At 42.9% G+C, this 24,898-nt stretch overlaps 1 protein-coding gene across 1 annotated transcript in view; it reads right to left on the bottom strand.

Annotated features, from left to right (window-relative positions):
- ASAH1 (N-acylsphingosine amidohydrolase 1) overlaps nucleotides 1–13,486 on the bottom strand; it is a 36,213-nt gene extending 22,727 nt beyond the window's left edge. Inside the window, exons 1-2 of the mRNA XM_054990464.1 lie at nucleotides 13,363–13,486; nucleotides 1,267–1,313 (exon numbers count right to left, since the gene is read on the bottom strand). Of these exons, the coding sequence (XP_054846439.1) occupies nucleotides 1,267–1,313; nucleotides 13,363–13,416 (101 nt within the window). The 5' untranslated portion in view covers nucleotides 13,417–13,486. The remainder of the gene's footprint in view (nucleotides 1–1,266; nucleotides 1,314–13,362) is intronic.
- Nucleotides 13,487–24,898: the final 11,412 nt, after the last annotated feature.

Here is a 24,898-nt window from a genome sequence, read left to right as displayed (position 1 = left end):
GCACCGACCATATCAACTGGAAAATCCCCCAATGCTATCTGAAAACCAGTCTGATGCACCAGGATATGGGGGAGACTGTCTTAATTGATCCCCCCCCCACCCCATGGGAGTTTTGGTAACCCTGTAAGTCTAAAAAATAGTGATCTGTCCGTTCAAGTGACAGCTTTTAATCCATCCACCCGACCTTCAGATCACCTTTTCCCCACCCAGAGCAAAGCACCAGATCAAGAGTGTGACCTGCACGGCGGGTGGGGGCTGTTATCACCTAAACCAGACCCACAGTTGCTATGGAGGCCATGAAATTGTGAGCTGCTTCCAACATGGTAGCCTCAGCATGGATGAAGTCCCCCAGAACAACCAGTGTAGGAGACTTCGGCACTGCTCCTGAGACCACCTGCACCAGCCCAGGCAAGGAGATGGTTGAACAGCAAGGTAAGCTGTACACCAAGAGAATCCCAGTGTTGTCTCATATTCCTAACACTACTAAGAGACACACTCTTAATATCTGAAGACACTTTTTATTAAAGACCACACAAACATTAAACTTTCCATTCCAGAAGTCACTTTTCATTTCTTTTAATTTCCAAGAGATTTGCAAAAACACACACTGACCCTGGATAGCCCAGGTGAGCCTGATTGCATCTGATCTCAGACGCTAAGCAGGGTCAGCCTTGGTTAATAATTGGATGGGAGACCTCCAGAGAAGATCAGGGTTGCAAAGGCAGGCAATGGCAAACCACCGCTGTTAGTCTCTTGCCATGAAAACCCTATCGGGCATCGGCATAAGTCCACTATGACTTCACGGCACTCTCCACCACCACCATTTTTAAAAACAGTGTCTCAAACTAGACAACAATATTCTAACAGAGGATTAACCAGCTAGCAGCTCTTGTTGGCCCTCCACCCTGCATGCATGTTTGTTGATATGTCTATATATTTTTATCATGTTTACACACACACACTCACTCACTCATAGTGTTATTTTAATATTCTAAATTTTTTACTATGTTTGCTGCCTTGGGGAACCTGTTTGGGTGGAAAGGTGGCATATAAATGTTTTAAATAAACAAATAAAATAAACAAAGTGCTTCTGATTCCTGTGTCCAATAAAATGCTTCTACTGACGCAATCATCAGTTACGTGCAGCAACTTTGCAATGCTAACTCAGTGCAATGTATTAATGTCTGACTAGATCAGTTAGAAGAGAGGAATGTCTTTGCATCTGCTATAATATATTAAGTTATTATAATTTATTAAGTTACTTACGTTGGTCCTTTTGGAGGATACTGCTGAATTTGGCAGTCTTCGGCATACTGAAAAAACAAAACAAAGTACTTTTCAGAACAAACAGTTCTGCATCTGTTGCGTGCAAGACACTTGCAGTTTTTGCAGATTTTGTAGATAGAAATTAACACTGAGCCCGCAATCCTGTACACACTCAGAGCCAAGCTACAAGTGACGCCTTACACAGGTTGGACACTTGTCAGCTTACCTCAAGTTTTGATGGGAAATGTAGGCATCCTCGTTTTACAGCTTGGCTCTCCATTACAGCTGCAAGACCAGGATGCCTACATTTCCCATCAAAACTTGAGGGAAGCTGACAAGTGTCCAACCTGTGTCAGGCGTCACTTGTAGCTTGGCTCTCACACAAGAGCAAACCCCATGATGGTCAGTTGGGCTTATTTCAAAGCAGGGATGCAGAAGATCAGGCCACAAGACTTGTAAAGTGCGGTAAAACCGTTCTGCTTGTACACACCTCCCATATCAAGCTTAAGTACTATTAGCATGAAGCATATTGGATTTCACTAGATGCCCTTCCTAGATATGCTCAGAGGCCAAGCCACCTGCTGGCCCGCTAGCCAGACAAAACAGCTTCCCAAGGGAGATATTTTGATGGTCTTGGCATGGGAAATGATACTTCCGGGGAGAAAAGAAGTGATCATGAAACACTATGTGCATTTTATGATACTTCATTGATGCACAAATTGAAATGTACTTACTTGATTCTAATTGTATTAACCTCATACTGTGTAATCCGCCTTGAGTCTCAGTGAGAAAGGCGGACTGTAAATGACGTAAATAAAAATAAATAAAAACAAGAGTTCCTTCCCACCAGTCACAGAGAAAAGCTTCCATAATCCACCAGTTTCCCCATTCCAGATATTTCAAGAATACATCTTAACTGCTATTAGTCCAATGCAATATATATAGCTTTAATCCTATGCACCATGATCTCACCAGTCTCTCTCTCACACTCTCTCTCACACTCACTCTCTCACACTCACTCTCTCACACTCACTCACTCACACTCACTCACTCACACTCACTCACTCACTCACACTCACACTCTCTCTCTTCCTCAAGATGGGTTGAAGATGATGGTGCAAAGGAAGTAAGGTGCGCGCACACCACACAAGGAAGTAGTGTGTACTCACACATCCTGTTTCTCCTCGTTACTTCCCACAGGCAGACCCCTCTATTCTTATACTCTAAATTGAGGGCCCACCTCTAGAGTCTTATGGTGAATAAACCCATCACAAAACTCCAAGATTCTCTATAACTGAACCACATGACCATAACATCATCGTTGGATTTTCACCAACTTGCAGTTGGGAGGTTCTCCAAAAGACATGCTAGCATTTGGCAAAAAAGATCTTTACGTGGATATTCCCTTTTTCTCAGAAAACTCGCAGATCCCTTATGCCCCCCAAAACCCTGTTTCATGTGCCAAGTCAAGTCAAAAAGTCCTGGTCTCCTACCAGGCCACAGAAATAGCTGATTCAAGATTACTGCCGAACCTTGATTTAGCGCAAGCTCAAAATGGCTTCCAGCAGGAGCCATTTTGGGAATCTACAATATGAAGGTTGTAATGACTGTCCCAGAAGGTGCTTCTTTATGGTTTAACTAAATTCACTTAATAGTGAAACAGACATTGACAGAGACGATAATCATAGAAAGGATGGCTATAAAGTATGAAAATCTTGTAGGCCCGGAAGGGAGAGTACAATCTTAAATTCTATTCAGAAAAAGTTACTGTTCCACACAGCTTTTGACTCTTTCTGAAATCTCAGACATCAGAAAGAGATATCTCTATTACTTAAAAATAGGCTTGGGTTTATAACGTCTCTTTCCTTTGGCAAGCCTCCTGTCCTGGTTGGTAGCTACAGCTGATCTAACTTAACCAGATCCTAACATGATTTCCACTATCTAGAAGCAGTTCTATACCTTGAAGGGCTGCAACAACATTAAGCCTTCCCTTAGTAAGAAATCCTGTTTAAGCAGGGTGATTACAGATGAACTTCATAGACGCATCAATTACGCAAGGGATGGTGACTTAATTCAGACAACATGCCAAATTATAGCTGTAGTTTAGTTCCCCCAGAGCACGATCCTAAGCAAAGTTAAGCCCTGCTAAACCCACTAAAGTAAATGGATTTAGAAGGGTATAATCCCATTTAGCAGGGTGGATAAAAATCAATGATTTTTTTTAAAAAAATCAAAAAAATCAGTTTTTTTTAATTTAAATCGGATTTTTTTTATTTAAATCGGATTTTTTAAATTTAAATCGGATTTTTTTTAAATAAAATGCTTTTTGAGGAAAATATATTACCATCCAAAGGTTATTCCATCATGAAATAAAGATTAGTTTTTAATTATGTAGAATAAGGCTGTATATGTTTAATTTTTTTGGCAAATAAATTCCATTAATCCATTCACAATGTCATGCTCTTCCAGAGGTTTTTGTAAGATTATTGGGCAGTTTCTCTGCCTACAAGATATTATCACAGATGCTTGGTTTTGCAGTTCTCAAAACTGAATTTGTGTCAGCTCAGCAGAGATCACATGCCTCTTCTTCACAGCAAAAATGTTATAACATGAACAGAGTTGAGAAAAAGACCTTAATCCTATTGTTCTACAAACCTATGAAGACAGAATCAACCCCTTCAGTGCTAAGTTTCAAGAAGTTCAGTGAATAGAAACAATATTTTTCTGATTGTTTGGAGTGGAATAGATCTGCACAAGAAGAAACTAAGTGTGAGGAGGGAGGGGCAAGCTGTACAAAATGAAAGTGAAACTTTTTGAGCACAATACTGCACAAGTCTTTGGATCTTTTGTGTGTATGACCTGAGGTTTATCACATTCTTTCCTTGGGAGGAAAAAACCTATAATGGCAGCAGGCCGTAAAAGAGACCCGGTTTGGGAATACTTTAATGAAGTTCCTTTACCTATCGGTAAGGCAGGCATGCGTGCAAAATGCAAACACTGCAACAAAGAAATGCAAGGCCTGGTGGCCCGAATGAGGCAACATCATGAGAAGTGCTGTGATGAAGATGACCAAAGAAACACATTTGAACAGGCAGGATCTTCAGGTTGGTAAACATTTTTATTGAATCATATTTCTAAAGACTGCCTTGAACTGTCATGTTTGAGCAAAATTATATTTCTTATTATTACTGCATGTTACTGTCATTTGGTACAGTTATGAAGAAAAGCAACTATTCCTTTTGGGGCAGTGCTGTACAATAAGCAGAAATTGTATAAACAATAAAATAACAGCATTGACTTTTTTGTTTAGGGGAATTCATCGTCAACATTAAGGATTCTGGAAACTATCCACCTTCAAGATCACCATCCTCCTGTTCTACAGTTTCAGAGTTATCCATCCCGGATAGTGCTTCATTTGCATCATCATCAGACACCCACAGTATATCACCTAAAAGAAAGAAAAAACCCTTCCCTCCTGGAACCACCATAGATAAGTTTGTGATAAAAACTAGCAGATTAGAAAAAGAGTTAATTGATGAAAAAATTGCCCCGTTTGTTTATGCAACGAACTCTTCTTTCCGTCTGACTGAGAACCCACATTTCATTAATATGGTTCAGTCACTGAGACCAAGATAACAGTCCACCCTGCAGAGTAGATGTTGCAGGGAAACTGCTGGATAAAGTGTATGACAGAGAAATGGAGCAATGTGCAACAGCTCTGGAGGGTGGAATTGTTAACCTAAGTACTGATGGGTGGAGTAATGTCCACAATGATCCTGTTGTACGTGTTTGTATAACAACAGAAGAAGGGAAAGTCTTCCTTGCACAAACAATTGATACGTCAGGAAATGCACACACAGCAGAATACTTACAAGAAGTGGCAGTAAAAGCTATAATAACACGTGAACAAAAATTCAAATGTCTGGTACGCAGTTTGGTCACAGACAATGCTGCAAATGTATCCAAGATGAGAAGAAATTTAGAAGAGCAGGAAGGGAATACAAAGCTAATAACATATGGTTGCAGTGCTCATTTGCTGCACCTCTTAGCCAAAGATTTAAGTGTTCCAGAAATAAAGACGAATGTTGTTGAAATTGCTAAATACTTCCGTAACAATCATTTTGCTGCAGCAGCTCTGAAAAGGATGAATTAATCAGGAGTCTCGGGATACATGGACTCTATCCTCAGGCCCTATGCCACCAGCACACCCAGCTATTTACGGGACACCACTGACTTCCTCAGGAAAATACAGTCCATTGACAACCTACCTGATGACACCATCCTAGCAACCATGGATGTGGAGGCTCTATACACCAATATCCCACATGCAGATGGACTACTAGCCATAGGGAATACTATCCCGGACAAAACCACAGCACACCTCGCCACTGAACTTTGTCACTTCGTACTCACTCACAATTACTTCGAATTTGGTGACAACTTATATCTACAGGTTAATGGCACAGCCATGGGCACACGCATGGCACCACAATATGCTAACATATTCATGGCGGACTTGGAGCAACGCTTCCTCAGCTCCCATCCACTGGAACCACTACTATACTTAAGATTCCTGGATGACATCTTCATCATTTGGACCCATGGGAAGGAAGCCCTTGAGAGATTTCATCAAGACTTCAATAACTTTCACCCTACTATCAACCTAAGCCTGGGCCACTCTACACAACAGGTACACTTCCTGGACACCACTGTACAACTACATAATGGACGAATAAATACCACCTTATACCAGAAACCAACAGACCGATACTCATATCTACATGCCTCCAGCTACCACCCTAAACATACCACTCGGTCTATTGTCTACAGCCAAGCCTTACGTTACAATCGTATCTGCTCCAATGCTCTCGACCGAGACTCACACTTAAGAGATTTACAACAAGCATTTTTGGGACTACAGTACCCACCAAATGAAGTGAAGAAACAAATCAACAGGGCCAGACTAGTACCCAGAAACAGTCTACTCCAGGACAAACCTAAAGGAACTAACAACAGAACACCACTGGTTGTCACCTATAGCTCCCAGCTCAAACCCATCCAACGTATCATCAGTGAGCTACAACCCATCCTGGAAAATGATACCTCTCTCTCAGAAGCCCTGGGTGGAAGACCTTTCCTTGCCTACAGACAGCCCCCCAACCTTAAACGACTTCTCACTCACAACCATGAATCGGCCAGCAGAGTCACCAGCACAGGTACCAGGCCCTGCAACAGACCCAGATGCCAGCTCTGCCCCTATATCTACCCAGGGAATACAATTACAGGACCCAATGGCATCAACTACACTGTCTCTGGCCCTTACAGCTGCTCATCCTCCGATCTGATATATGCCCTCATGTGCCAACAATGTCCTTCTGCTCTGTACATTGGACAAACCAGCCAACCTCTACGCAAAAGAATAAATGGACACAAATCTGACATTAGAAATGGAAACGTCCAGAAACCAGTGGGAGAACACTTCAATCTACCAGGACATTCCATCAAAGACTTAAAGGTCACTGTAGTTCAACAGAAACCTTTCAAAAACAAAATCCAACGGGAGGCTGCTGAACTGGAATTCATATGCAAATTTGACTCTGTCAAGCTGGGACTGAATAGGGACTATGAATGGTTATCACATTACCACAGGTAACAGATTTCCTTTACAGAGGTGGGGTCTGGGGGAGCTCAGTGGCACCTGGCGTGGGCTTTCGGGAACCACAGATCTCTTTGTCAGATGCATCTGGCAGGGAGAGCTGTGGTTATCGAAGGCCCATACTGCATTGGAATTGGATGGTCTAGCTGTTTGGCTTCTACAAACTAACAGGGCAGACTCCTTTGAAGCCAACTGATACACACACCAAAAGGAGATGTTTACATATACTAGCAAAGGAATGTTTTGATTGCTCCCTCCCCCTCCCCCCCTAATTGCCTCTTCCCTCTGCTCTTCTGTGTTTGACCAGTCTCTGTATCAGGCATCTGACGAAGAGAACTTGATTCTCGAAAGCTTATGCTAAAATAAAATTGGTTAGTCTTAAAGGTGCTACTGGACTCTTTTTGATTTTACTACCACAGACTAACACGGCTAACTCTTAACTATAATGTGTTTCTAATAGTATTAAAAACAATATTTTATACAACTGTAAAACTAATATGAAAAGTTGTTATTCTAAAAATCTTCATCTACTTGCATATTAAAGTTATACCAGCAAGAATTAGTCTTTATGTAGAAAACTATGATTTAAATCAAGCCTTACTGACTAGTGATTTAAATCGTGATTTAAATCGTGATTTAAATCAGTTTGATTTAAATCAAATCCACCCTGCCATTTAGGATTGCACTGGAAATGCACAACAGTATTTGGAGCTGCTTCTCTGTTCTTAGGCTTGTAAGCTCATTCCTACCTCCAGAGGATAAACAGAGGTGAAATAATGACCATTAACTAGGGTAAGTTAAGTCAGGTACTATGTTAAAACAATGGGGCCTGAATTAAGAAAGTCTTTGTCAAGCTCAGCAGTATAATTTTGTTTTCTAGGAATGCTCTTTGAGTAGGTCAGTTTTTTAAAGCTCACCCTGCTCATCATGCAAGATATGCTAAATTCATGCTTGATGCAGGGCTGGAAAGGCATGTCTTCATGGATATAAAGTGCTACACAAATAGGTAGTCTCTTTGTGAGTTGGGGGAATTAGCAGTGAGAGGGGGATAACTCGTGAGATTTCTCCACCAGTGTATACAAGTAACATCCCTCTAGAGAACTTTTAATAAACAGGCGGATGTTCAACAGGAATGGTTTTTATTGATAAAGTTAGAAAGAGCAACTGCACAAAATACACACAACACAAACAAAGAGCTAACTAGAAAAGAGAGAGGAAAGTGGGAGAGCAGTTCAGGAAATGAATGATAGGTACCAGTCTGGAAGATAACTTTGAGCAACTGGAGCTTCCCGGCACGAAAAGAGGCTCAGGCACGTTTCTATGGGTGAGTGTAAGATCCAAGAATGTGCGTACACACAGCTCTGGCCAAGGGCAGTGTAATTAACGTTAAATGTATCCTGAAGCAAGACTGGCTGTCTCAGCTCAAAAATACTAACTTAATGCTGAGTACAGAGATGAAATAAAGTTGGGAAAGTCTGGCTAGCGCCTTCCTGGGAAGAATGAGGAGGAAAAAGACTGATGGCCCACGATGGCTGGTTAAGCGGGGCTTATCAGGTCCCTGAATAGCCCAAATCAAGACAGTGGATAAGGGAAGATTGGTAGGGTGTGGATGAGATTAACTCAGGAACTCCTAGAAGTTCTCTTCTGTTATACAACTCTGCGATCTCTTCGGGGGTGTGGGGCTGATAGTCTTACTTTTGACCCACTTTCCAGTAATTTTCCAACTCCTGGCTGGAGGTTGGCAGCCTTGCAATGCACGTCTACGTTCGAAACACATGAGGATAGGGGCTTACGATATAGCCATATTCATAAGCTTTCCTCTTTGCATGAGGGTCGCAGTTGACTGCTAACAGAAGGTATCCAGAGACTCATATAAGCAACGACATACTGATTGGTAGGGCTTTTTTCTGGGAAAAGAGGTGGTGGAACTCATTGGGTGGTGCGGAGGGCAATCTCAACTCCCCTCTGTCTGGAGATCAGGGGGCGGAGCCACCAGCCATGTGACCGTTTTCAAGAGGCTCCGGAACTCCGTTCCACCACGTTCCAGCTGAAAAAAAGCCCTGCTGATCGGTGAATAAACAAGAAACTTAATCTGTATTTAAATAAAAGGATGAAGTAAGCTAGAGTGAAATCCAGTTGGCTTCATTTTGCTTGTGAGCATTAGATATCTGACAATATTAAAGTTTTGTCTAAAACACTGTTAAAAGATTCAGAGCACTTTGAACACGGCTAGAGGTTTTGCTGGAATGTAGAGGACAAAATCACAGGTCCCGAAGAATGTTATTCAACCAGCCTTCTTGATGCTTCCCCCTTAGATTAAGTGTGCTGATCTAAACCAAACTGGACAGACATAAAATGCCACTACTTTAGGCTAAAAGAGTTTGCTAGTCACTGCTCACTTGGGTAGAGGAACAACGGCTACACACTTAAGTGATGAACAGCAACTGCCTTCTTGTTTGGATCTCTTGCTCATTTGGTCTTTTTCTAGGAAAGGACAGATCCAGTATTAGAATTTGTTTCAGCCCTGTCCAATGCAGAATGACAATGAACGAAGCCAACTTGGGGCTCTCATCCACATGCATGCGTTTATATGTTCCTTCATGAAGGGGTTCCCAGGTGTATTGTTCAACACAATTCACTGTGTGAATCAGAGACACAATACCGGGTGCTTCTTGGCCCATGATCCATGTGAGTTTTCCTAAGAGGTGGGAAAACACACTATAGAGCAGCCATTGTGCTACACTGAGAGCGGGACCACAAGTGACGCCTGACACAGGTTGGACACTAGTCAGCTTCCCTCAAGTTTTGATGGGAAATGTAGGCATCCTGGTCTTGCAGCTTGGCTCTCTGACTGCTGTCCAATGGACTTTTCAATTGTCACTTGTCCAACATTCCGCCAAGCTGCCTACATTTCCCATCAAAACTTGAGGGAAGCTGACAAGTGTCCAACTAGTGTCAGGCGTCACTTGTGGTCCCGCTCTGAGAAGAACCACCCATAGACACTGCAACCTCCCTTGTGAGTAAAAGAGCCTTTTCTTTCACATGCGGGGGTGGGGAATGTTTGGATCCAATGAGGAGTCAGTACTGTGGTAACGGTGACACAGAAGAGTATGTGTACAGTTGGGATGATGCCCCAGCGAGGCCAATTCCGGTAGCGTGTGTAACATATAGACCAACTTAAAGGAAGAGAATCAGAGACCACCTCACAATACCGGGGCAGCATTACAGATCAACAGAGCCCATCAAACGATTATTTGCAAGGCTCTAATACTTAATAACACAGAGTGGAGGAATATTCAGGCTTCTGAATAAGCAACACCTCTTACTATTTTAAAACCATATCCTACGGGACACAGCAACAATTTCCGTAGAACAATACAGCAGCAAGTAAATCCACAAAATGTATGCATCGGTTTTAAAAATAAAGGTAGCTCAGTTTTTAAAGTAAGCTATTTTTTTTTAAAGTTCACAATATGGCCGAGAGAAAACCCCATTCTTTTTTCTTCAATAAAATACACAGTAACTGAGGGCCAAGCTACAAGTGACGAATGACACTTGAATGGCAAGTGGATTGAGTGGAGGGCAAGTGAACAGGGAGAAATACACTTGCTGTTCAAGTGTCATTCCTCACTTGTAGCTTGGCCCTGAGTCAAGACTGTCAGAAACCGCAAGACACGGGGCCAAGCTACACATGACGAATGACACTTGAACAGCAAGTGTATTTCTCCCTGTTCACTTGCCCTCCACTCAATCCACTTGCCGTTCAAGTGTCATTCGTCATGTGTAGCTTGGCCCACGGACTCTTGGTGTTTAGGGCTGATCTCAAATTATCAGCAATAATTTAACTGCTTGATTTAACAATCTTTACATTTCATACATTTTATTAATCAAAGAATAAAGAGCAAGAGTCTAGTAGCACCTATAAGACTAACACAATTTGTGGCCGGGTATGAGCTTTCATGAGTCACACCCTACCACAAATTTGGTAGGGTGCTACTGGACTCTTGCTCTTTTCTACTACTAAAGACAGACTAACATGGCTACCCAGCTTAAAGACAGAATAAGTTTGATTGACTTTCTGCTATATCATTTTTTAAAAAATGATTGCCTAACAATCCTCTAGTGTGCCTGTGCAAGTACTCATATAGAGGGGAGGGGAGAACAGGAGAGAGAGTGATTTTTTAAAAGGATAAACAAGAGTTCATGGACCTCGCCATCAGCTGTAAACACTTGTGCAGTTAAGAAGAGGGGTGACTAACTGAACGTTCCAGAGAGTTCTTTCTGTTTTTAAAAAGTAAATAATACAGCGGCAACACAGTACACAAACATGCTTTGAGCCTCCTTCTTATTACTAAATTAAAACCATGCCTTAACATCTATAGTGCTTGGAAACGAGATTCCAAGATAGGCTTAAGAAGGAAGTATCTGCTGTGCTCGGTATTTTAAGCAAAATCCTCAAACAGATTGCTCTGCTCAGTCACAAGGTGCTTTGCAAGCAGATGTGGGACTTGTTGTGAAACAGCTCCAAGACATTTAACAAGGACAAAGAGCTCCCAGAGAAAAGCAGAAGGCGGGAGGGAGAATACAGAAAACATCTTTCACTGTAAACTCAGTACTTTTGCTACTGTAAGTCCCCATGTGATAGGGAAGAAACAAGTCTTTGTACAATAAAGAATGGCTATAGTTAGCAGGCTTAAAAACTCATTTCAGCGGCAATCCTAAGAATACTTTAGAGTAAGCCCCATGAGAAGACAAGGTTCTCTGGAAAAGACAATAACGCAAGGGAAAGTGGAAGGCGGTAGGAAAAGAGGAAGACCTAAAATGAGATGGCTGGACTCCATAAAAGAAGCCACATTCTCCCATTTGCAGAATCTGAGCAAGACAGAATGTTTTGGAGGTCTTTCATTCCAAGGGTCGCCATAGGTCAGAGGTGACATGATGGCACATAATACACACACAAACCCCAATGAATAAAACAGAACTTGCTGGCCAGTAGATCTGCTCAGAATTGCTCCCTTACAGTCCAGCCCTAAACAGAGTAAAAACCTCCTAAGTCAACTGAAGTCAATGGGCATAAACAGGTGTAACTCTATTGAGGATTGCACTCATCAAAAGCAATCCTACTCAGGTCTATTCAATAAGGCTTACTCCCAAGAAAGTGTTCTTGGGATTGCAGTGTCAGTCATTCAAGCACGCACGCACTGGTGCTCTGGATTTATTGCTGAAATTCATAAGGAAGGGAAAGTCAAAAGGCAAGGAGAGCAAATTGGAGGGGCTAGAGAAACGGACTAGCATCTGGGCAACCCCGGTTCGATTCCTCGCTTTGCCATGGAAGCCCACTGGCTGACCTTGGGCTCATCACACACTCTCAGATTAACTGACTGCAGCGTTTGCTTTGAGGAAAGGACAGAATGACAGAAGCCACCAGAGAGAAAGGTGAGGTATAGAAGAAGTGAAATAAAGAAGCAGACAGTTTAAAATGCTCCAGCCAGTTCACTGAAAAGGCAAAGGGAAGATATTTTTGCCATTGCCACTATGTGCTTTTTATGCACATAGCCTTTTAGCCTTCACTGCATCAATTTAGAATAAGGTTAATGCAGAGAGATAAGGAAATCATATTTCAATCACATTCTGGTTAACATGGCTCTCTTATTCAGTATATTTACAAGGAAAACACTCCTGATTTTAAAGTCTCCTGTGGAAAAGCCTCAGAAATGGGGGCTACAAAATTCCTCCAGCTGGCTCTGAACGATTTTTATTTCTATAGAATAAACCCCATCCAGCTCATTTCTGACTACCTTATGTAGCAAGAAGGCTTTTAACAGGAGACGTTAACGACTGACCCGACTGGCGATCTTAGCCGCACACCCTGCAGACTGCTGCCCTTCCATCTAGAATCAATACCAGCAGAGCGCCTTCCCTTCAACCTGCCTGCCCACTTCCAGACCCAAGGTGTTGAACATTCAAAGCAAACAGCCTCTCCATTATGCCCCCCAGCTCAGGGCTTAGTTTATGCCAGGATTCAGGCCGTGGAATACAGAAATGCAATGCAGCTCCTCTGGGCATACACAGAATACAACTTGCTCTACCACCAGCGGTTAAGTTCTTGGGCTCAAGGCTCAATACTGTCTGAGCTAGACTGCCTCATCCAGCAGCTTCTCTAAAGCCTTGCTGGCTGCTACTCGGGAGTAAGGAAACGGCATGCTGCTCCTGCCCAGCTCCTACAAGCTGCTACTCGGGAGTAAGGGAAAGGCACGCTGCCTCTGCCCAGCTCCTGCTGGCCGCTACTCAGGAGCAGCCCCGGCTCTAACGCATCTTCGGTCGCTGCTCCTACTTCGGCAGCAGGACCGATTTCGGCCCCGCGGCTTCCCCGCCTAGGAATCCAGCCCGTCGGAGCGGAGCCCCTCAGAGCGCCCGGGCGCGGCTGCCGCCCAACTCACCGGGCCTTTGGCCAGCACCGCCAGCACGGCCAGCAAAGCCACCGCCGCCCGCATCTTGCTCGCCAGACTCGCCGGAAGCGCCCGGGAAGCAGCGCTAGAAGAAGGCGCGGTCAGCTGACTCCCCGGGCGGCGAGCCCCCCCCGCTCCCACGTGACTCGGCCGGGGCCGTACCACTGGCAGTTGGGAGGGGGGCGGAGGCCAGCCCATTCGGGACGGACTGCGGGAGGGACTGGCGGTCTTGCCCTTCAGGCGCGGGGGGAGGGCGGCGCTTCTTAAGGAGCAAATGCCGGAGGGGAGAATTGGGGGTGCGGCGCAAAATCGGAAAGCGCCTTCTGGCCCCGTAAAGCCTGACAAACTGAAAGAAAAGAGTTCCTGGGGAGCGGAATCGTTATTGATTGGTTCCTGTAATATTAATTTCTGACCCTGACTTCGACGCGCAAAAGTCCAAACGGGCCCAGAACCCCTTTTAAAATAAATACAGGTAGCGAATTTACAACGGGAAAAGACATTTATTTTTGCCGTTTACAGCCCGCCTTTCTCACTGAGATCCAGGCGGATCACATAGTGTGAGATTAGTACAGTCGCCCTCAAGGACAGTTCACTAAACAAGCCCGTAGCTTCGATAAAGGCAGTTTACAAAGACGTCGCATTTGCAAGAATCCAATATAGAGTTGAAGAACTCCTGAAACAGACCATAAGCAATTCTAGGGCTGATACCAGGCAAAATGAAGAACAAATTGCACATAGAGCCAGAGTCCAGTAGCAGCTATAAGGGTAACAAAAGCTCATACCCTACCGCAAATTTTGTTCTTTTCTACGGCTAGACAGACCCATCTTGTTGCTCAAAGGAGCACATATTTAAAACAACAGAACATAAGCAATTCTAGGATTGACATTAAACAACATAGACCTGCCCAGTAGGGTCATACTTAAAGCACAGGTAGCCCATAGGAGCACATACTTGGTTTATAGCACGATCCTTTGCAGAGTTCCACCTTTTTAAGCCATGCCTTCAATGGATTTAGAAGGGTGTAACTATTTAGGATTCTAGCTAATAGGGTTGCCAGGTTCTCCCATCTCCCAGGCAGGAGGTGGGAGGCTTAGCACTTACATTTTCTCCACTGTTCTTGAGCGTTCCCAGCCTGCGCCATGATGTCACTTCCAGGAAGGGACATCATCACATGGGCCACCCTGGAAGTGCTCCTGCACTCTACAGGGGCCCAGATCAGGCCCGAATTGGACTGGGATCAGGCCAGTTTGGCCCAGATCGGGCTGCTGCAGAGTGCAGGAGTCCTGCTGTGCTCCACAGCTGCCCAATCTGGGCCCGATTTGGGCCACTGCGGCACAGCCCTGGAGTGTACCCCCCTGCCAACAAGTTAAAGGGGGGCAGTGGGAGGGGGACTGGGGGATCCTCTACCCCCAGCGGGGGACGGGCAACCCTAGTTGCTAAATCAAAAACAGTCCAGTAGCACCTTTAAGACTAACCAATTTTATTGTAGAATAAGCTTTCGAGAACCACAGTTCTCTTTGTCAGATGCATGGAGGACAGAAAGAAACTGGTCAAATATAGAGGAGGGGAGGGGAGGGGAGGAGGAGAGGAGGGATGAAAACAACTCCTTTGATATGGAGATGCAAACAGCTCCTTTTGATGTGGGGATCAGTTTGCTTGTGTAAAGGTTCAAAGGAGTTTGCTGTGTTAGTCTGTAGTAGCAAAATCAAAAAGAGTCCAGCAGCACCACCAAGACCATACAATTCCACTGGAGCACAAGCCTTTACATAGGCGGGGTCAGGGAGAGTCCAGTGGCACCTGACGTGGGCTTTCGAGGACCACAGTTCTCTTTGTCAGATGCATCTGACAAAGAGAACTGTGGTTCTCGAAAGCTTATGCTACAATAAAATTGGTTAGTCTTAAAGGTGCTACTGGACTCTTTTTGATTTTGCTACTACAGACTAACACGGCTAACTCCTCTGGACCTAGTTGCTAAACATTTGTTTCTTGTTTCACAACCATAATATGCCTCTGGAGAGGAAATAACTGTATCACCATTGATATTTTACCATACTGGTGGCAAGTTAAAGAGCTGGCTATGTTAGAGGCATCTTTGATTTGGCCATTTTAAAATGTAGAATTTAATATATATATTCTGTATTGTTCTGGAATGTAATGCAATAGCTTGAAATCAGCAAAAATCTCAAGTTTTAAACTTAAACAAATTTAATATAAATAACTTATATAACTAAGAGTAATGCATATATGTAATTGGGCAATTAAGAGAAACTTACCTAGCCAACAAGCCTCATTATTTGTATTTGTTGCCCAAACAGGTCTAAGCAGTTTGCATAATTTGTTTTTCTGTATTACTTTAATGAAGAAATGAATTCTTCTCCATAAAAAAGTCAAATTTATTATACAGTTTTCCTGTGACCATGTTAAATAACCAACAAAAATCAGTCCAGAGTTCAAATGAAACAGTCACAATAGTTGTTATAGTATATTTGGTAGAGCCAGGGCTTTTTTTCAGCGGGAACACAGTGGAACAGAGTTCCGGCACCTCTTGAAAATACTCATCAATAGTGTATGAAAATAATATTATTTCAAAGAATCCCGTGTGTTTCTTCCTCATTTCCCTCTTGAGAATTCCACCACCTTTTTTCCCAGAAAAAAACCCCTGGCTATAGCTAATGCCTCTCTGATGAAGGTGCTGGAGTAGCGCTTGAGAAGACAAAAGTGTTTTGGATTAACCTCCAACTAGCTACAGAAACTTCTTTATGGAAAAGCTTTTCACAGAAAATATTATTTTTGTCATGCTCTTTGTTGTAGCCAGTTTGGTGTAGTGGTTAAGAGCGTGGGACTCTAATCTGGAGAACCGGGTTTGATTCCCCATCCTCTGCTTGAAGCCAGCTGGGTGACCTTGAGTCAGTCATGTTATGCACAAACTTGTGCCTTAGGTGTCCCTCTCACCAATCACAATAAGAGACACACACACCACGGAGTCCTGTAGAATGAAGCAATATATGACTGTTTAATTTAAACAATGGAGGAGCCCATTTTCACAGGAGTAGGTGGTCTCCTTGTGTCCAGAGCTCATCAAAATTACAATAGAAACACAGGCAATTAATACTTACAGATAATCATAACAATATTACAGTATTCTAATATTTGATATCTTACTGGCTCGTAACATATCTAGGGTCAGTTCTGATTTGAAGATGCAATTCTGGGCTGGCCCCTCTATTTGGGGGAATTCCAGTCTTCACAGTTTTTTTTCCTGTGCCCTCATTTTGGAAGGACACTGTCTAACCTTTTACCTACTTTCTTCTGGGCATAATACTTTCAAGGGCGCCAATGAGTCTCAATCTGGTGCCTTGATATCTTCTGATAACTGAAATCTGTGGATAGGAAGGGATGTTTTCCTATTCGTACCCTTTTCCCCAGTTTCTTCTCAGCTTTAAGGAAGATTGGCCACAGGTGGCCAAAACCAGCTTGCTGCATCAAATCAGTTTTCTACAAAAGGCTCTCTGGTACTGATTTCTATTGGAATCTATAGAATAATATAACATATAATATAAGTGCAGCCCTAAAAGCAGTATATCAGTTCTTACAGAGTTTCAAGTCTTCTTGTTCCAAGTGTCAAATTCTTACAGGTTACATTACAAGTATTACTTTGGCTCCTGAGCATAGAAAAAGTGCAAAGCATGTAATACTGAAAAAGCATAGGTTTAGTATATAAAAATAAGTATATAAAAAACCTCCAAATCTATATCCATCAGTCACAACTCTTTCAGAGCTCTCTCAGCCCCACACACCTCACAGGGTGATTGTTGTTGTGGGGATAATGATAACATACTTTGTAAACCACTCTGAGTGGTTGTTAAGTCATCCTGAAGGGCGGTATATAAATAGAATATTATTATTATTATAATTTAAGAAGAGTAATCTCATGTGGACGTGCATGAAGGAGCAACCTTTGATCCCAATGTGAATGTCCACTCAGCAGCTGCTCTCTCCATAATGCTTAGAAGACCATAACTTTGTTGAGACAGTTCTGGTGAGTAAATTGTCTGAAATATAGTTCATGCTTCCTCTTTGTATTCTGTATTGTGCACATGTACAAAACTGATCTGACTCATACATGTCCTAATGTAAGACTGCCTGTCAGCATAGCACATCTGAGGGGTAGAACACCAGGTTTTGAAGATTCCTTATCTGGACGATTTAAACATAGGAACAAAAACCTCAAGGCTATTCTCAACCTCTCTTATACCCAGGGCTTTTTTTCTGGGAAAAGAGGTGGTGGAACTCAGTGGGTTGCCCTCGGAGAAAATCATCACATGGCTGGTGGCCCCGCCCCCTGATCTCCAGACAGAGGGGAGTGTAGATTGCCCTCGGCGCGGAGGGCCATCCAAGCTCCCCTCTGTCTGGAGATCAGGAGGTGGAGCCACCAGCCATGTGACCATTTTCAAGAGGTTCCGGAACTCCGTTCCACTGCATTCCTGCTGAAAAAAAGCCCTGCTTATACCTTTCATTACTTTACAAATGTTAGTTGGAGACTAAGCAAAAGTAGCTTTTACTTAAGAAGTACATACAAGTACATAATTTACTCTTTTATATTCTTCTTTCTGTTTACATAATGCCAGAACAGCGAAAGGAAGGAAGATTAACCGCAAGCTTCCTTTGTTATCGATTCTGACATCTTCTTATATTAGAATAGCAGATTAATATGAATTGAAGTAATGTGTACAGGTCAGTAGGATGGGAACTCAGTAGGTGTGTGCATGATTGTGCCCACATCTTTAGGAATATTATTCTAGGAGCAGAGGGAAATTGTGTCAAACCTCTTGGTGAATTCTAGTTAAGCAGTTCAGTTTCATGCCAGAATTTCTCTTTAAAATTGTTTTGCTGAAAAATTGTGATTTTTAGGTCAGCAGCAGTGAGTGGTGTACTCAGGCGTACGCCTAAGCAGGCGTCTTCAGAAGTGAGTCCCCCATTCAATGACCCAAAGGAGGTAGCCATGTTAGTCTGTCTGTAGTAGCAAAATAGTAGAGTCCAGTAGCACCTTTAAGACTAACCAACTTTACTGTAGTATAAGCTTTCGAGAACCAGAGTTCTCTTCATCAGATGCATTCAATGAGACTGTCAGGAAAGTATACGTAGCGTTGCAGCCAGCGTGTGTCCTGGAAGTATGAAATATTATTCTACCAGTTTCTGAGTATTGCTATACTTTAACCTCAGATTTGTGTTCCTTTATTCTTTGGCATAGAGCAGAGTTCGCCAATGTGGTACCCACGGGTACCATGATATCTGCCAGTACTTCCCTTGGCTGAAGTTGACTCCTAGTATAGAGAGCCAAAGCTCAAGGAGGTTGAAGGGGTTGAAATTAAACACCTTCTGCCTGTTAACAATAGACAATTTTATGTATCAGTGAAATAAACCAGACAAGTCAAGTCCAGTATCAATAGTATACAAAGTCCCATTCACAAAATTATCATGTGTTATCTTGTTTCCTTGATTTTCAAGGTTGCCTTTTACGGAGCACACACGGTCTTTCGACCTGTAGTTAATGGAAGCCGCTTGTTCCCCTGTGGGATGGGAAGAACAGAGGCAGTATTTCCAAACAGATGGTTATGAGCTTCTCCGGTCCCGTCTCTTTCGGCTCATTTCGAGAACAGTCTTCTTCCGGCCAATATTTAATTCTTCTCAATAAACAGTATTCAAACCTCCGTCTACAGTGTAGTCAATATCAGTGGGGTGAGGCACTTCCAGCTGTTACAAAGTCATTGTAAGGTAGGGTTTGTTCAAATGAATGGGTTTTTCGCTGGAGAATGAGGACTGGTGAGCTTTCTTTAGTCAGTGTGTGGTTCTATTCATCTCCTTCAAGATTTTCTTCTTCCTGGCAGGTGTGAGGAGGGAAGGAGTCCATTTGACTCTGTCTCCTGAGGCAACCCTTTTGCATCTGGCTGCATCTTCTTGCTGGACCATTAGGTGTAAGCCCTGGGCTCCAGTTCCAGGACTGTATTATTCATAAGGCTGACTAGGCCGAAGCCTAGGGGCCCCCGCAGGCATTAAAGGCCCATCAATTTGTTTTGCTGAGGCACATTCCCACATAAATTACAAGTAATTGATTCTCAAATATAACCTCTATTAATAGGATAATTAACTGCTTCCTTATTGAAGTGAAACAAATTGTCTCTTATATTACAACAATTATCCAGACATTATATATTTTAATAAATAATAAAAAATTATTCACTTCAAAATATTACAGTATTGAACAATTATACCCTCAAAATGTGCTTTCCTGAAGAGTTCTACTCGCACAATAAAAATATTTTAAAAATTGTGACTAGAATTCTTCAGAAGACCCTCAAAATGTATATCAGGCTATGTTCTGCAGTCTAGTAACTACGATATCAGGGTCAGGCTGTCAGCTGTAGTGGGGTGAAAGACTGAAGTGCCATAAGGGGTCCGAAATACCTGAAAGCCTAGGGGCCTGGCCCTGTCCAGCTCCCTGCCTTCAGGTCCAAGCTCCAGTCTACACTTTCGCGCCTAGCTTGTGGCCTTATTCTAGAGGAACCCTGAACCAGCCAGCCTGTATTGCTCAGGACAGAGGCTTCTGATGCCAGAAAGTGCTGTTTCATCTTTTCTAGGCAATGTGCTGCTCTAAAGGATGCTTTTACATACAATTAACAGTGGCTTGTGACGTGAGTCATGGGAAATATTCCAGCATCCACCACTGAGCAACACTGAAGGGAAAAGGGAAGAGAAGGGCATTGAGAGGCAGTGACAAAGCCACAGCTGCAGAACTGCGCAGGTGCACAGCAGTTGAGTGGCTAGTGGAATTTGCAGCTGGTGTGACCTTCACCTCGACCTGATAATGTTCTTGATATACTGACTGTACTAATCTCATAGTGTGTAATCCGCCTTGAGTCTCCGTGTGAAAGGTGGACTATAAATGACAAACAAATAAACAAATAAATAAGAGGAAAGAAGACACAGTGTGGTCTCTATGGCCTGCTTTCACCCATTTTACTCCTTATTTCTTTAGTTAATGACCTGGATATTTTAATTTTAAAATCAAAGATGGGTTATAAGCAGGGCTTTTTTCAGCGGGAATGTAGTGGAACAGAGTTCCGGCACCTCTTGAAAGTGGTCACATGGCCGGTGGCCCTGCCCCCTGATCTCCAGACAGAGGGGAGCTGAGATTACCCTCCGCGCCAGCAGTGCGGAGGGCAATCTAAACTCCTCTCTGTCTGGAGACCAGGGGGTGGGGCCGCTGGCCATGTGACCATTTTCACCAAGGGCGATTTAAACTTTAAAAAACTCCACCCTTGTTCCAGCTAACCCAAAGTGACATGTACAGTCCTGAGTTCCACCACCTCTTCCCAGAAAAAAATCCCTGGTTATAAGTAACTACCTACATTTCTCAATGTGTTTATTAAATAAATGATTGTGTTAGAACCAGGGCTCATTTCGAGGGGGAACATGCAGGTACGCAGTTCTGGCAGTTCCCCAAAGAGGTCACAAGTCAGGTGGCCCTGCCCACCTGACTCTCGGCCATTTTGGGTGCGCTTCATCCTAGATTAGGGCCGAAATGGCCCAGATTGGGCCTCTGACAGGTGGTGGATCACTCTCCTGTTCAGCAATGGCCCAATCCTGACCATTTTCAGCCCCTTTTTGCCATTTTGGGCCCAATTGCGGTCCTGAATGGCCAGGATTGGGTCCAAAACAGCCAGGCTAGGTGATGTCAGGGTGTGTGGCATACACAAATCAGTTATGCTGACACACTTCTGGTGATGTCAAGGGGCATGGCATATGCTAATAAGTTATGCTAATGAGTTATGCTAATGAGTTCCACCAGCTTTTTTTCTACAAAATGACCCCTGGTTAGAACAAATGACAAGTGGCAAGCTATGATAAAAAATTAGTGCTTTGTGTATTTTGCTTGCATTTTTACTCCCCCTCCCCATCTCATTTATGAAATAACTCCAATATTCTTTTCATTTGAAACCACGATTATTATTTTTTATTTAACATGTAAACTGGTTGTATGTAATAACATTTTATAATATGACTTTTTCTCAACAGTTACAGTCTGAACAATTACATTTCTTCTGTCTTAAATCAATATTGAAACATAAATGGAGACTGAGGAAATATAGAGACAAGAGAAGGAAGAGAGAAAGGAGGAGAGAAGCGAAATAAAAGGGGAAAGGGAGAGATGGAGGTAATGGATTGTGACTTGGAGGCATAAGGAAGAAAGAAATTGAGCGTAGTGGTCTGTGTTATATTTGCTGGCTTTGGAGGATATTTCAGAACTCCTCTTCTGTATTCTCAATATCCTCCAATAAAAGCTGATCTGGGTGAAAGAGAAGAAGAGATTTAATTAGGCCAGTTTTATTAGGCTTAGGAAACAGGTCATCTTAGGTGTGAAATGTAGAGCAGTGTTACCAGTAGGGGTGTGTGCCAAGAAAAAATTCGTTATAATTTCAGATCTAGGTTTTGGAGGAGGAGGTTTTTACCATGATTTCTTATTTCTGGGTAAGACACTTCCTGTTCAGAATTCAGTTCCCTGTGGGTTTTTAAGTTTTGGAGTTTGGGACCATTATTTTCAGTGGGGAATATATTCAAGGGTCTGTTTATAAAAAGGGTACCAAATTGGCACTAAAGCCCCCTCAGCCATTTTAAGCAAATTGGAGCAAGAGCTTTAATTTTACGGACCCCCAAAGTAGGTGCCTCTCTGCCCAGATACACTTCTCTCCACTGATTCCTATTAGGGGGGAAAGGCACCAGACAGAGTTATGGAGTTAGCCGAGATGGCTACACTTACAGCTTTGATTAGAGATAAAACATTGTCTACATTTATAATGAATTGGAAACTCCTTATTGACTTTCTGCATGAAACAGAAAAAAATGAACTGATGATATGCAGATTTGATTTATTAAGAAGATAGATTTGGGAAAATTTAAACAAAACGAGATATAAAGAAATGGTTAAGTACTTATATTAGTAAGACTACAAGTATATTATTTGTAATGATGTATGAGTCTGACATTCAGTCATTATAGGGTTAATGTGTTACCCAGTGTGCTATTGTTTGTATTGACCTGGAAGGGAAATCTGGCACAGACCAATAACCTAATCTAACTCAAAGCCTGGGAAACTGAGATGTATTTGTAAACTACCAATGGTCAACTGATCAGGTGATTTCCTTTCTAGGGTCAAGGAGAAGAATGCCATAGCTGGCTTGGACCCTCAGTCTAAGTTTGTCCGTCGTGTCTAGATGTAGCTAATAGGTTTCTTTATTTTGTAGCAACCCCGTGCACCTTTTTCCTTTAGAAGTAAACTTTTCTTAAAAGCAAACAATGTGTCTGACTCTCTATTGATACAAGATCCATTGCAACTCTGAATTTAAACTATTTTAATCCCTTTTCCCAACACAATATATGTATTTTGGTTTACTTTTCTTTTTTTTTACTGTTTTTTTCTTTTTCTTCTTTTCCACTTAATGGGATTTTAATCATTTCATTTAAAAAAAAAACCCTTTTTAAAAACAGAAAGAAACTAGGAGTAAGGACTGTGTGTGGAAAGGGTCTTTGTTTCTACAGCTCATTTTAAAAAAAATTGGCACAGCAGTGGTTTCACTCAAATGCTTATTCTAATCTAAATGACCCTTGATACAAATAAACTAGCAGTCTCTGAATGGCTTGCTTTTGGAAATTTAGAATTTGAAAAGAGAGAGCTAGCTAGAAGAACTCTTTGATTAACAGCATCAGGTCTGTCTATAGGCCAAACTTTGCTCAGTGTGTTGATTGGGGGTGTGGAGACTGTATACTAATCCAGGAGACTTACCTTGACTTGGAAATAAGCCCGGAAGTAGGTCTGTCACTTCCATGCACGTTTCTAATTTGCGGATCTCATTCTTAATCTTGGTCTTTACTTCTTTCACCTAGAAAGGTGGAGCAAATCAACCTATTCGGCTGCATACAGACATACTTTGGAACAAGAGCAGGTGCGTTTTTCTAGTGTCTGTTTAGCCTTTTATAAAAGCACATATTAAGAATCAGGACTGAGTACTGCTACTTGTTTTGCCCCAATGGCTGTTTTAGGCACACAGTCAGCTTTGGCTTTTCGTTTTCAAAGAGCCTTCCTTGAAATGTTTTTTCTTGCCCAATCTTCAGTACTTTTCTCTCTCGTTAACTTTTTGCACGCTGAGTGCTCTGAGAAGTGTCTAGATACAACAACCAGCCAGATCAAAGTGTCACTATGCACATTCCATTTCTGCTTCGAACCTAAAAAAAGGTTTCCTCTGACCTCAATCTGGAGCAGAAGCTCATCCTTCTTATAATAATAATGATGATGATGATAGATTATATACCACCCTTCAGGACAACTTAACGCCTACTTAGAGTGGTTTACAAAGTGTATTATTATTATCCCCACAACAATAATCACCCTGTGAGGTGAGTGGGGCTGAGAGAGCTCTGGAAGAGATGTGACTGATCCCAGGTCACCCCGCTGGCTTCAAGCGGAGGAGTGGGGAATCAAACTCGGCTCTCCAGATTAGAGTCCTGCCGCTCTTAACCTCTACACCAAACTGTGGTGTATGGTTTGACCTACGGTCAAACTGTGCATGAGCTTCTGCTGATGCAGGTCTGTTTGGTACATCAGACATTCTTTTGATTGTGTGGCTTTAAAACATTTGTCATGAATCACCATTTTTAACGTTTCCACCAGGCACCTCACCTCTCCTCTCCTCTGTTGTTAGTGGTTTGGCTGGCTTGCCTACAGGTGTGCCAAGACTGAAATTGTGGAAATGGGATCCGTAGGATATCCTGGCCAAAGCAAGGCTGAACTTTCCCCTGGAAGCCTTGTTACTGCACTTGCTCCACTTCCCCTTGCTCATGGCAATAGTCATCACTCCCTTTCATTTCAGGGCTTCCTATACCCAGCCATGCCGGAACAGCAGGGCACAGGGCTTCCTACTAGGCACTGGCCACTGCGCCCCCCACCCCAAGCCTAACCCAGCTGCTCACCTCCTTTCCCAGGAGCTCCTTCTCTCTCCCCAGTAGGGAGTAGATCAAGAGGACGGCTGCTTCTCTGGTGTTTGGTAGTGGGTTATAAATTGCCTGCAAAGAGGTCTGGAGGAAACATCTCCTTTGTTGTTCATTGAAGATATTTGCAAACATCTAAAATCCACAAATGAACATTTTAAACAGTGTACTGTGTGTCACTCTCTCACCCTATGTAGAGTTGCCAACTCCAGGTTGGGGAATTCCTGAAGATTTGGGGGTGGTCGGAGTTTGGGGAGGGGCGGAAGCTCAGTAGGGCATAATGCCATAAACTCCACCCTCTCAAGCTGCCATTTTTTCCAGGGGAACTGATCTCTGCCATCTGGAGATCAGTTGGGAGAACTCTGGGCTGTACCTGGAGGCCGGCAACCCTACCCTTTGGTGGGGGAATACCTTGACACTTCCTCTGTGGGAAGAAACATTATTTTGAGAGGTTGTTAAATGGAATTTTCTTGCCACACAAGT

The sequence above is a fragment of the Eublepharis macularius genome, chromosome 10, assembly GCF_028583425.1.
Source record: "Eublepharis macularius isolate TG4126 chromosome 10, MPM_Emac_v1.0, whole genome shotgun sequence".
NCBI lineage: Eukaryota > Metazoa > Chordata > Lepidosauria > Squamata > Eublepharidae > Eublepharis > Eublepharis macularius.
Note: the sequence above shows the minus strand (reverse complement) of the source record. Positions and strands in the feature narration are given on the sequence as shown.